General features: G+C 37.9%; 1 protein-coding gene across 1 annotated transcript; it reads right to left on the bottom strand.

Annotated features, from left to right (window-relative positions):
* Positions 1 to 654: 654 nt before the first annotated feature.
* LOC126824301 (WSCD family member CG9164) lies at positions 655 to 9,119 on the bottom strand. Its single transcript, XM_050553499.2, has 3 exons — positions 8,529 to 9,119; positions 1,632 to 1,871; positions 655 to 1,092 (listed from the first exon to the last, which is right to left on the bottom strand). Exons 1-3 carry the CDS (start codon positions 8,809 to 8,811, stop codon positions 752 to 754), a joined length of 864 nt encoding a protein of 287 aa, XP_050409456.1. The 5' UTR covers positions 8,812 to 9,119; the 3' UTR covers positions 655 to 751.
* Positions 9,120 to 13,796: the final 4,677 nt, after the last annotated feature.

The raw sequence follows: 13,796 nt of genomic DNA, 5'->3' as shown, positions 1-13,796 counted from the left end.
AAAAAATCATAACAAACTGCATCTTGAAGGAGTTGTCTCCCATGACGCATTATTTTGGATGCAACCCCATCATCCAATTATTATAAACAAAAATATTAAAATTTATTTTGATACATTACAAAAGATATGTGCAAATATCAAAATCTTGCCACTTATTAGTCACTCAATAACATCCACCTTATATCCACTAGATCTATAATTTTATAATAAAAATTCTTAACCCATTCTACCATTCAATCATAAGGCCAAACCAATTTAATTTAAGTACTTTGGGGGTCTTGATTAATAAATAACCCATTCAATTCATGTGTGTGATGCCTTGTTAAGTTTCAATACTTAAATATTTGGAAAAAAAGATTTTGATAAAAGCAATAAATACTATTTCGTTGGTGAAATGTCAAAAGGGTTTATCTAAGAATTTCTAAAGATTAAGAAACAGAATCTTTTGCATTTCAAAATTTCCACAAATCAAGATACAACATTTGGACACACACATGATACCCAGGACAGTTGTAATTGGTGTAGAGATACACAGCTTAGACAGAAATGTGCATATTAATTGGGAGATTTTAAAAATGCTAAAAAGTGTATTCCCAGAATACCCTTTTGACACTTCACCAACGATTTGTTTCTAAATTAGTTTTTTTTCTTGAAGAAATTGGAGGCAGCTTTTTTAATAGATGTTCCTGTACAACATAAATTCAAATTGGTGTGTCCTTATCTACACATGTATTCTATAAATATCACAATATCAGCTTGATCTGGACTTGTGTAATACTGTTTCTAATTCTTTGGTAATCATGTCTTTATAAGTTTTTATTGAGTTTTTCATGTGAAAAGTAAATCTCTGTGGCCTTTTTAATACTTTTGATGTCCGTCTTTTAAAGCGGCCATTTCTGTTTCTCATCATACATTTGACATCACTGTCAGTAACTGGAAGATTGAGAAACTTTAAGAGCTGCTGGATTTCAAACAAAGGATTTGTTTCTAAACTTTCGAAATTGATGATATGTACAGGTCCTTTAAATTGAAACCAGTCAGTGTAAAGTCTGGGCCATAATGCTGCATTGTCGTAGACAAAGTGGTGCCAATCTGAAAATAGATGGAAACAGTATTATCAAACTATTTTAACCCTTTAGCAAATAGACCGTCCTAACTAGGTATCCTTAGACCGCCCCATCACGTACACAGCAGAGCTGTGGTGGCCCCACAAATTAGTAATTAGTCCTATAATACGGAAAGCTTTTCACATATGAGACTGTCTAAGGAACAGTCATTTCGGTCTGTTCAGGGATGAATCGGTATAATATATCACCTTTCTCTAATTTTCTTCAATTAACTGGTGTAGTCAATATTAACATGTACCAAGTGCTAAAGGGTTAACTGGAGTTTTGTATCGGCACTGACTTACTCTTGATAGATTGTATTAGTTTATTTTTCATTCCATCTTTTTTATAAATTCAAGAATGCGACCACGCGAAAAGATGTTATTTGATTAAATAAAATTGTTGTAGAATTGAAAAGAGAAGTGCAGTAACAGCTCTACCTTATACAAATAAACATCATATGCTAGTTTAAACCCGTTATTTGCAAAATAAAATTAGAAACAATGTAAAAATCCAATAACCTACATTTAGAATAATCTACTTCTTTAGCATGACCCAGATGCCCAGCTCGTTGTCTATTGAATTCAGCCAGAAGGGTGTCAAACGGGTCTCGAATCAAAATGACAGCCTTCTGGTACTTTGATCGTTCTTTGTCTCCCCATTCATGAGTTTTTATCAATGAAACTGTATTATCGTGGATACCCTCTGCTGGAAAGCCTCGATATTTAATGGCCGAATCATTATACAAACTACCAGTAGCTATACCTGTAATAGATTAAAGATACTCATTCAAATATGGCGCGAACAAAATACCTGAAATTTTGATGGGGAAAGGGTCTTGTGTAGGGCGTTCACAAAGAAAGTTGAACGAATCGACCAACAAACGAGAGTGACGACATTATAAATCCACAATAAATGAAATGGGGTTAGTTAGTGTCCCACTTTCCAGATACGGGTAAACGCCATATGTTGTGTGTTATGAGGGAAGTTTTGTTCGGACATCGGCGCTACGGCCTAACTTTATTTCGAATTCCAACTGTCATGGGTTATTTTACGTGTACGCCAATAGGTACACGCGACCTCATTTGTTTTTTGCCACGTGTGTATGTTCTGTACCACTGGCTACCAGGGGAAACCACGCTGGAAAATCTCGGGAACTTTCTCCACAAACACAAGGATCGGACCCTGGATCGATCTCCTGGTTAGTAAAACCAGCGTCTGACCCAACGAGGTTTCATAATTCTATATCAAATATGTGGACTGATTTATAATAAACTCGGCTGTCGGTATTGATTTTAGAAGTCAAGTACGGGAAAGGGTAGTGCAAGAGTTGCGTGTCAAAGAAAGAAAGTAAAACTGAAAATAAAATTAAATCTATAAATCACAAGACGTACATATATGTCCTGTCTAAAGTTATAATTTTTAAATATATACTCATTAAGCGCATCATTTTAAAACATTTTCGTTAAACCAGTCATAATATATTACAGGCATTATGGCTGATATCATCAGCTTTAATTTCTAATCTTTTTTATTTATTTGTTTTGTTTTGTACCTTCTAATCTACCGGTCCACCTTTACATTTATGTGTAAATTATCGTGTTGATTATAGATGCCATAGTTGAAATAATAGGCCTATATTTAAATGAGCTAATTCTTTAATCTTTGGCGCCTAGAAATGGACACTGATGGGTCGCAATGCATATGATAATGTAATATGAATGTATATAAACTGATTTACATTCAATCGTTTCTGTTTTACTATAATTTCCGATTAGTTATGTTTGACGAGTAGCATTCTTTGGTGTCTGGTTATTCCCGTCGATATCTGTAGTATTCTCCCCTCGGATATCGAGTCGCGTCATTACTAATGGCGCTTAAAAGCATTCTGGCAGGCGATTAGTGTGTCAATTTTAAAATGTTCACTGTGTTTTAAATACTGGATATCAGAAGCCAATCTTTTCACGGTAAGATAAAAACATCAATGTTGATTTAAAGTGACCACTAAGTCGTGATTGCAATGTCGAGGACTGTGGATGATACTGATCAGTTAAAGACTTAGCTACTTTAAGTTCCAAATATTTATCCAAGTTATAAACATATAATTTATGGTATTTTATGGTTAAAATCAAATAATATTTAAAGGCGTTACATATCCATTTGAAAAAGTCGAACTATCTAATTTATAAATCAACACTGTCTTTTATTATTGTATAGTGTGACTATCCCCAAATAATATAGTTTTCTAAATTGCACAATGAAATCTGCCACTGTCCACCGACCGACATTAATCCTTTTATTGTTTTATTTTATAATATCCTTTATTGGTTTTAATTTACTGTATATACTTCTCCTATTTATTATGTCAATTTTAATGGTCATCCCCTTAATAGTCAGTGGTGCAAGACAGAGGGCCTGGCGCATAGTCGTTCGGGTCCCGTGTACAAATTGCTGTACACATAAAATAACTCTTGGCAGTTGGAATTCGATATTTATTAGAGTAAGCCATAGCGACGCTGCCGGCATTAATTTCCCTTAAATACCCCATCTTCATTAGCCTAGTCGGAGCAGGACAGTAGGGCGTTAACCCCTATTTCATTTTTTTAATTGTCATCATGATTCTATTCTTCTCTTGTGGTATATGATCAGTGAGTATCGTATTATGTACATTTATTTACTGAGTGCAGTGTGTTGTATATCCGGAGTTTTGTAACTCACCGTTATAACACAGCCATGATATACAGCCATGCTATTTACCATACACAAAATATTACAGAATAACATTGAGGTATTAAATGTAGTGGTTTTTAGATATGAAGTTCGATTTGACAATTGATCGATATAATGTCTGAAGAGATACTTTATTTTTAAGTGGATGCTTTGTTCGGTCTTTGTCTACAATTGACAGATTACATCATGGCCTGTATAGGGCAGCGAGGCTTTTGCTCTTCAAAGAAGCAGGTGGATGAGTGTGTGTGTGTGTGTGTGTTTGGGGGGGGGGGGGGGTATCTTGTAATTTCAACACTGTCCACAATGACTCACTTCTTTATAAAACCATCTTCTCTAACCAGGATTAGGTCATCATAATAACATTCCCCGCCCCGGACGTACTCACAAATTCACTCTTTGTGCCGTCAAATATAATTCGATTTCAACTTTCTGACTCAATCAGCCAAAATTTTATGCTCCTCTGGGAGCATTTGACTCCAAATGCTACATACGCCACTAATAACACGCCGATTGTGAGTCACGGTGTCTCAGTGAGTAAGACGTTGGCTCGCTAACCTGGGGGTACCGTGTCTAATCCCTGTGTTGGCCGAGAAAGTTCATAATTAGATTTTCCGGCTTTGTTTCCTCTTGTGAGTGGTGCATGACTGGTAAGGGATAATGTATTGTCGTTCAGATAGAACGAAAAACCGTCCTGTGTACACATTAGCGTGCCCGTAAAATATCCCTTAAGATCGATATAATAAGAGTAGCTAGGCCGTAGCGCCGCTGTCCGGGCAAAATTTCCTTCGTGCACACTGTTTGGCGTATATGCACGTCTTCATTTAGCCCAGTCGGGGCAGAACAGTACCATGTTAAACTTCGTTTCATCTCATTTCGTTTCCAACTGGATCCGCGCTCGAATAGCAATGCTATCACAAAACCCGATTGCGTTCTTCTTGTGCTCAGCAGTGTGTAGTAATGATGTTTCCATAAATAGACAATTATATTAGGAAAAAAGTATATGTGATTTCTACTAAGAGACATGTTGTAATGTAATAAAAATTGATTATTTCAGGAAATATTAGAACCAATGTCATCTAAATTGTATTAAAATACACTGAAATCATTGACAGAATTATTCTTATCCACTTCTTTATCGTAATTTAGGTTTCCATTATAGGTTACAAAGAATTAATTTGTTTTGAGAATGAATGCCTAATAATATGTTTCGATTGAGGAGAGCATGTATATATGGCTTTGGCCTTTTACCTTCGACCAATCAACTTCAGCTTCTGGAATCAAAGTTCAAACTCTTATTTCTAATTTTGAGTGAGTGTGTAGCGTGGTCTGCACGAGACCTCGTTTTTTTCGTCCCATTCGAAAGAGTACTTGCGTCGTATAACCTTGCCAATGTGAAGATGGTTTTCTACCCCGAATTCTCTACATTTATGTTCATTTTAGTCGATCGTTGGCGTTTGCTGTAGGGCAAATTCGATTTTAATCCCCCTGAAAGATGTCTGCTGACGCGTAATGGTACTCTTAATTGGTATTTTATCGAAATTCCTGGAATTGGGGTCGAACATCGAGACGTCTGTAATTTGAATCGTAACAATCAATGGAAGCGTTTGGCACCTGAGCTATAATTACTCAATTATATCACGTCTCTATACCGTCTACATGTGTAGCAGTGTCAACAGTTATCTGTGTCAATCTTACATTTATTTTGGTTCAAATATGAAATTAAATGTTAACTCGTGGGAGTGGATTTTTTTTTTTGATTTTTTTATTTTCCACTATTCCGATCCTGTACTTTAATAGAATTTTTTGTTTTTGACACATTTACGTTATATCGCTGTTGTGGAAGCAGACAGACGTACGTTAAGCCTCAAAGATTTTGACATCTGGCGTAGAATATTTTTCTTTTCTTTTTTTTTTAAAATTCACTATTAAGGTCTTGTTCTTTGAAATAATGTTCTCGTTTCTGACACATTTCTGCGATGTCACTATTTTTAAACCCCAAAGAAACAGACAGTTTTTGATATCTGACACATGACCCCATGCTTCTCTTTAAATGCATTCTTTACATTAATTTCGTTTAACTGTAAAGCTATACTAATGTTGATATTTTACTGCGAGTGCAATCCAAATACACGAAACCCACAGTTTGTATGCATCAATCAACTCCACCATAACATACACGTGGATTTAACTGTCGAATATATGTTGTTGGTTAGTTGTATTTTACGTCCACTTCCACCGAGGTGATATCGCAGACAAAGGCGAATATACACGTGAACCCTACTTTATAATCCATGATTTATCTAACTTCATGTATAATATATCGACCCGACAGCTTCTAAAAGGGAGTCCTTGTTATATCTCGTTGGTGGCCTAGAATGTTCCTCGGATTTTCCGGCGTGGTTTCTCATTGTCAGTGGTGCAGGACGGGTGCAGTCTGGCAAGAACAGCGTCTAGTCGTTCGAGTGGGACAAAAAACAATGGTCCCAGTACACATTGGCATGTACTTGGTTTTCGATATAAAGAGCAGGCTGTAGTCCCGCTCTCCGTACGAAATATTCTCCATTGCACACTGTATGACGTATGCTCGTCTTCATCCGCCCTGTCGATGCAGAACAGGACGTTAAACCCACTTTCATTTCATTTCACCGTCTGGAAGTGAAATTTTAACCGGGGTCGGTAGTTACTTTTACAATTTCTAGAACCTGTATGTCACCCATGAGATATATTAAGTGTTTACTATGAGAAGATGTATATCTGAGATGATAAAAGTTGATAAGTGTATGTAAATAAATTACCGTGATATCTACAGTATAAATCATTTTATCTGATATACATGACTGCTCAACTGTCATATATTACATAGCATACTGTTCTATAATAATTATTTAATTCATGTTAGCATGCACAGCTGAAATAGAACATTGTCCGATCTTCATTTCCATGTTTTTACATAAATATAATCTAATACTACCCAATAGTCATTTTGTTTATCTATAATAAGTGTTGAAAGCTAATAATTTAGACTACTTTTTAAAAAAAAGAAACGTATATTAGATGTCACCTTAACCTCGATGTTCATGGATAGAAAAGCAGAAATAGATGACTCCATGTATTCAATAGAAATAAATGGTAACTTTAGAAGGATGATTTGATAGCACTATTTTCTAATGTGTGTGGAGTTTAAAGTCTATATTTTCCATCTTATCTGGATTAGTAATTGTGTCTTTTCATATAAATTGTTTTTTTTTATTACAGCTATGTCTAAACATTAAAAACTGTTTTTCTCTACATTTTAAAATTGTACACTATTTTAAGGCTATTATTCTGAATTTCAGCACTCGTGAGGGGAGCCCTATTTCATATAGATGTAACCTTAAACCTATGTTACAAGGATCTTTTGATTATTCAGGTCCGTAGTGCGGGGAGGGGGGGGGGGGCTCAGCGTATCGAGCAACAAGAGCATCGCTAACGCAGCAATATACGTCCACATTCCTGTTTTGTTTGATATGGTCCAGTTTGCATTGAGGGTCTGTGAAATAAAACTGGGTTGTAGGACTGCTATCAGTATAACATTTCGTTCACATTAACAGAACACAATTTTTATTTTAAAACAATCGATGTCTTTATTCTAAAAGCATGACGTTTTTTTTTTGTTTTTTTTTGCTTGATTGATAACGATAAGAGAATACTTGTGGAAACGTCGTGCTTTTAGAATAAACTAGTGATTGTATCCCATAAAAACTGTGTTCTGTTAATTTGTTCCCTGATCGCTAAATGCCACTTAAAGAATAACTAGAAATGGGCGTGGCTCTGCCCCTGGGGGTCGGGCATGCACCAAAAACAATAGGGATCTTCCTTGGGGTATAAGGAATAAGTATACCAAGTTTGAAGAAAATCCAGTAAGAATTGCGCCCTGTAGGCGACACAAAGACACACGAAAAGAAAATGGGCGTGGCTCTGCCCCTGGGGGTTGGGCATGCACCCCAAACGATAGGGATGTTCCTTAGGGTACAAAGAATGTGTATGCAAAGTTTCAAGATTATTAGTTAAGAAATGTGGCCTGTAGACGACAAACAAACAAATACTAGAAATGGGCGTGGCTCTGCCCCGGGGGGTCGGGCATGCACCAAAAACAATAGGGATCTTCCTTGGGGTATAAGGAATAAGTATACCAAGTTTGAAGAAAATCCATGAAGAATTGCGCCCTGTAGGCGAACCACAGACACACACACACACACACACACACACACACATACATACATACACACACACACACACACAGACAGGGGCGACGGCATAATACGTTCACATTATGAATGTGGACGTATAAAAAATGAGGTTCATGAGGATAGCCTCCTAGCAAACCTAACATAAGGAACAAATATTTGCAAATAATTAGGGGCAGGGGGAGTCCCCTGACCCACCCCTTCCTTTGGTTTCCAAGGGCTCGTTACTCTTTATGTCATTTTCTTATACGGAACTAATTAGGGGGTGGGGGAGTCCCCTGAGCACCCCCCCACCCTATCTTTTGGTTCACACGGGCTCGTTAGTCTTATTCTGAAAACCTACTGAAATAATTATATCCATGCACAGAGATACAATATGATTTAGTACACTTTGAGCTGTTAATATGCAATTACGTAATTGTACGTCTATGCATGTTCCCATATAGAGTTTATTCGAAGTACTTACCAGTGGCTTGCTGAACCATGTGGCGAACCCAGGTATTTCCTGAACCCGGAAAACTCACTAAAGCTGTGAGAGGTAGCGGGGTCGAAGATCTCTCTATATTTTTACACGACCACACATCATTGCTGTAGCCCACGTAAAAGGGTCCATGTCCGCTCATCCACGGTGAAGGAGAAGAACTCAAATAATAAAGACAAATTAAATTGAATAAAACCCCGAGTATTATGACACAACACACGAATGAGAAACAGCGCGGTCGACTCAAATATAACAGATGTCTACACATTACTAAATTCAAACACACATTCTTTTACTATGTCACACTAGTATTTTTCCTCGCTCATAACCCAAATCCACACGTCCTAGTAAACTACTAGTGTATATCTCCAAAATCAGCACAGGTTTTAAATTATATGTTGTGTATACATTCATATCGTAAAAACAGATTTACACACGATCTTTAAACTCGGGTCACAACATTAACAAAGTCCATTTTCGCGCACTAAAGTCAATAAAGATATAGATTTGTTGCAAGTAGAAGTTCTAGGAGGAAACCATAACAAAGTCAACTTGTGGTGTAATTGTACAGTTATTTTATTATCATAACTGGTGACAAGACGAGTGATGATTTATGCTTGAGGCTTGACGTCTACCTACCGTTAAATAAATCTTATACGGCAGTAAAATATATAGAGAGCATTGTTCAAATTAAATCAAGCAAATTAAAGCAAGGGACAAGGCAAACAGAATTAACATGAAGCTCTTGTGCGGGTTGGTTGAATTTAACTGCTGTTAAAATCTTTTTGTTTCATGGTGTTGTAACTTAATTTGATTAAGAAAATCAAATGAAATGAGTTTAACGTCCTACTTTTCTGCACCGACTGGACTAATGAAGATAAACATACGCCATGCAGTTTAATATGGGGACATTTTTGCCCGGATTGACAGCGGCGCTATGGCCTACTATTGTATCGAATTCCAACTGTGTACACGGGGCTTCCAAACCACTATAGACCGTTGCCCTTGTCGGGCCCTCCGTTCTGCACCACTGGAATGGGGAACCACTCACTGAGCCACGGTAGCTCTCCTAATTTGATTAAGAGTCTTCACAATGGGGTATTATAGACTAGAATTGGATTGCATCGAAATGCCATTTAAGGGCCGCATACAATATACAAAGGTATAAAATAAAAGCATAAAAATCTTCAGGGGCTATCAATTGTAATAATTGTGAACCATATGTGGCAGATTGTAGCTTTAAGACATGATGGGTGTATGTGGGACAAGATTTGAGCTCTAGATATGGTTAATTTAATTATGTCACGCATGCCCTCAGAGGTAAATGATAGATCAAACAATCAGTTATCTATATTGATAGTACAATGCACTCATATTAGTCTGAGATAACAACATTCATGGTTCCATAATGTTATCTCGTATTTTTTACTAGTACAGAGAACTAGGACGTTTTGCAGCCCTGGTTCCCACTTGAGAAATATTTACGAAGCCGACAAGCCATGTCCGTCCGTCCGTTCACATTTTGTTTGTAGACACTCTAAAGGTCACAATTTTTATCTGATTTTAACGAAACTTGAAATATAGGTGTACCTCCCAAAGATTTCGGTTCCTTTCGAAAATGGCATGTATTGGGCCAAAACTTCATGGATTATGGTCCCTGATTGTACCAAAAATCACGTTTTTAGCTTGTGGGCCCTCTAGAAGTCACAATTCTTATTTTATTTTGACGAAACTTAAAATGTGTGTTTATAACCTAATGATCTCAGTTCCTTTCGATATTCGCGCATATAGCACCGTAACTTCCTTGATTATGGCCCCAAAATTTACGAAAGACAGGTTACCAGCCAACAAAACATACGCCCATATATAGCAGCCAGGTCATAAGAGCGGTCAATAAGGGTTGTCGCATATTTTTTCTTTTGTCAGAAATGAAAACATTTACAACACATGAAAATCTGATTACAAGTAACAACTTATTAAGTAATTATCAGAAATCATTTGAATTTGTTTCGATTCTTTGTCTCATGGCCTTAAACACCGTGTATAAATTTATATTAACTTTGCCATTAGAACGTCCAAAAGATTTTTCAAAGTGATCAAGGGTCATAACTCTGGCAGTAATTATCGGAAAACGTTGAAAACCAATAGGATTCCTCGTCTCGTAACCTTAAACACCGTGTGCAAATTTAAAGTCAATCGGATATTTTAAGCCTCTAGAACATCCACAAGATATTGACCGTAAACACTGTATAAATTTAAAGTCAATCGGATATTACGTCATCCTCCACGAGATTTTTCAATGTGATACAGGGCCATAAATCTGGTAGTAATTATCGGAAATTGTTGAAAAGCAATAGACATCTTCGTCTCATGACCGTTAACACTGTGTATAAATTTAAAGTCAATCGGTTATTAACTTTGGTCTCTAGAGCGTCCACAAGCAAGTGTGGATGTCGACGGACGGCAATATACGACGACATTTCAATGTGGGCGTATAAAAATGCTATAAATTATATTCCCAATTTCGACTTGAAAGTTCGTTCAATTTTGTCCAGTAGAAAAATTAACGTGAATATATGCTTAAATTCTCTCTTTAAGAAGAATTAATTTCGTAATAATCTCATTTAATTCCGAGGAATTATATATATGGGAGAGAGAGAGTGCTGGCATAGGGAAAGTATTTGGTGTCCTCTCCCCTAAATAGCTTGGAACATACTGCAAAAATAAACATGTGATGAGAAACTATAAATGGCTATTGTACATAGGCCATTATATAAGTAGAGGACTTCAAGGGCTTTCTAAAGAGAGAACAAAGGCAGAGTCCTATCGACCAGTAAGTTTGACATCCACACTGTGCAAAACCTTGGAAACAATGGTTAACATACGACTACAGTTCTATCTGGAGAGCAACCGACTGATCGACGAAAATCAAAGCGGGTTCAGGAAAGGGCGTTCAACAACGGACCACTTGGTGAGACTACAGCAAGTCATGTCGCAGGCACTCCTCTCTGGGAACCTGTTATGTGTCGTGTTCGTAGATTTAACTAAGGCTTTCGATTTAGTCTGGCTAGACGGGCTGCTCTTCAAGTTAGGACGTATTCATATAACAGGCATAATGTTTCGGTGGATCAAAAGCTTTCTGAGCGATAGAAAGATACAGGTGAATGTTGGCATATTCCTGAGTGCCTTGCAAACATTAGAAAATGGCACGCCTCAGGGATCGGTTATCAGTCCCACTCTCTTCAATATCATGACCAACGACATACAGAAATCGTCCTACCTCGACGCCAAATTAACTGAGTTAGCTAAATTTGCTGATGACAGTACCATATGGAGGAAAGGGAGGAACTTCTGTGAACTACAAAAGAAAATGCAGAAGGCCTTAGACAAATTCATGGCATGGGCAAACGATTGGGGATTCAAAGTCTCGGAGAAGAAAACAGTCGGCATGCTTGTAAGCAGGGATAGAGGGATAAGCAGAATGATTCTGTGTATGAACGGGAAAACCATCGAGTTTAAAGACCAAACCAAGTTCCTTGGCGTAATCTTTGACCGAAGGCTGACCTGGAAACCGCACATCGACGAGACTGTAGATAGATGCACCAAAATCCTATACTTTATGAGGAAAATAACGGGCAGCACTTGGAGGGCCAACAGAGTAACACTAATGATGGTGTATCGTGCTCTAATACGATCTGTATTAGACTACGGCTCTCTGGCCTTCATGAACTGCGCGCCATTACTCTTAAGGAAGCTTGACACCATCCAATACAAAGTTCTGTGTATTGCGACTGGCGTAGGGCAAGGGACTGGGAGAGAGGCACTACTGCAGGAAGTCGGGGAGTTACCCCTATCCCTAAGAAGAAAAGAACTAGCGACAAGGTACTGGGCTAAGATCTCGCAACTGGGCGAAAGATCCCCAACCTTTGTCAGTCTAAACCATAATGGACACAGTTGGACTAAGTAGAATAGTGAAGTAAGAGGGGGTCACGGTTAGAGGGGCCCGGCATCTAAACACTAAACTACATATGGGATTTATACCAAACTGGCAGGATAGTGGAGTAAGGGGGAGTCACGATCAGACGGACTCGGCATCTAAACACTATTCCACCAAAAACAGACACCAAACCTACAGAGTGGGATAGTGGAGTAAGGGGAGGTCACGATAAGATGGGCCTGGCACCTAAACACAAACCCCACAAAGATGACATCACTAGCAGGATAGTGGAGTAAGGGGGAGTTACGGTCAGACGAACTTAGCACCTAAACACTATTTCGCAAATAAAACTGATACCAAACCCAGAGAGTGGGACAGTGGAGTAAGGGGAGGCCACGATAAGACGGGCCTGGCACCTAAACACTAACCCCAAACGATGACATCTACCAATCCAGAAGCAGACGAGATCATCTATCAAACGATATGTTTTGTATTAAAAAAAGGGAAGAACTTCCCACTAAACCAAATCCATGGCCTAAGGCCAAATGGAAAGATTGCAAAATCATATTCTAAAAAACAGGAATCAGCTTCGGCTCTCCTATGTCTTGTCTGCGATATCACTTATGTGGAAGCAGACGTTAAACACCAAGAACGAACGAACGAACGAAGGGCTTTCTAACGGCATAAAAAGTTTTTTCAAATTGTGGGTTAGTCCACTTTGGTTCTGACCCCTTCATATGTCTAAACTATATGAAAGACATACGGTAACTTTCCATTTAAAAGTAGCCGGTTCTCTCTGAATTCTCATATGAGCATGAGATGTCAAGCATGGTCAAATGAAGATAAGTATACTTCGTTAGACTGGTACTGTAGTGTCAATACCTTAGTTGAATTGGACCTTAAGCCCCATCAACAAACGAACCATATACATTTGTAACAACATAAAGAGAAAAGGAGATAAAGTGATGCTTGTTGTGCTGTTCGAAAACTCTTAGTTCCAATTTAAACAAAATATCTTTCATGGGATTCAAGTGGCTATTTATTTTTCAACATCCACTCGACACAAACTAGGTCATTTTGGGACTAACATATGGTTCTATTTTATTTCAATAATTCACTTGAAATATGAAGTCTTTAGCAGTGGGAGGAAACCGGAGGACCCGGATAAAAAAAAACGAGGTGGGAAAGGCGACCCTACTCCTTGTCACATACAACCGGGGAATCGAAACCATGCCAGTTGACTCAATGACAGACCTTATGATACAGCGCACACACTAACCATTCAGCCACCCAACCCCCCCTAAAGAAAATGAACA

The sequence above is a fragment of the Patella vulgata genome, chromosome 6 (assembly GCF_932274485.2).
Source record: "Patella vulgata chromosome 6, xgPatVulg1.2, whole genome shotgun sequence".
In the NCBI taxonomy this organism is placed as follows: domain Eukaryota; kingdom Metazoa; phylum Mollusca; class Gastropoda; family Patellidae; genus Patella; species Patella vulgata.
The sequence above is the reverse complement of the archived record's forward strand: the minus strand, read 5'-3'. Positions and strand labels throughout refer to the sequence as shown.

What these genes read in the sequence shown, in the direction of transcription:
- LOC126824301 (XM_050553499.2), bottom strand. Translation starts at nt 8,811, where the DNA reads ATGTGTAGACATCTGTTATATTTGAGTCGACCGCGCTGTTTCTCATTC. An exon ending in CATGGTTCAGCAAGCCACTG is followed by an intron (nt 1,872 to 8,528) that starts GTAAGTACTTCG and finishes AATCTATTACAG; the next exon opens with GTATAGCTACTGGTAGTTTG. An exon ending in AGAAGTAGATTATTCTAAAT is followed by an intron (nt 1,093 to 1,631) that starts GTAGGTTATTGG and finishes ATCTATTTTCAG; the next exon opens with ATTGGCACCACTTTGTCTAC.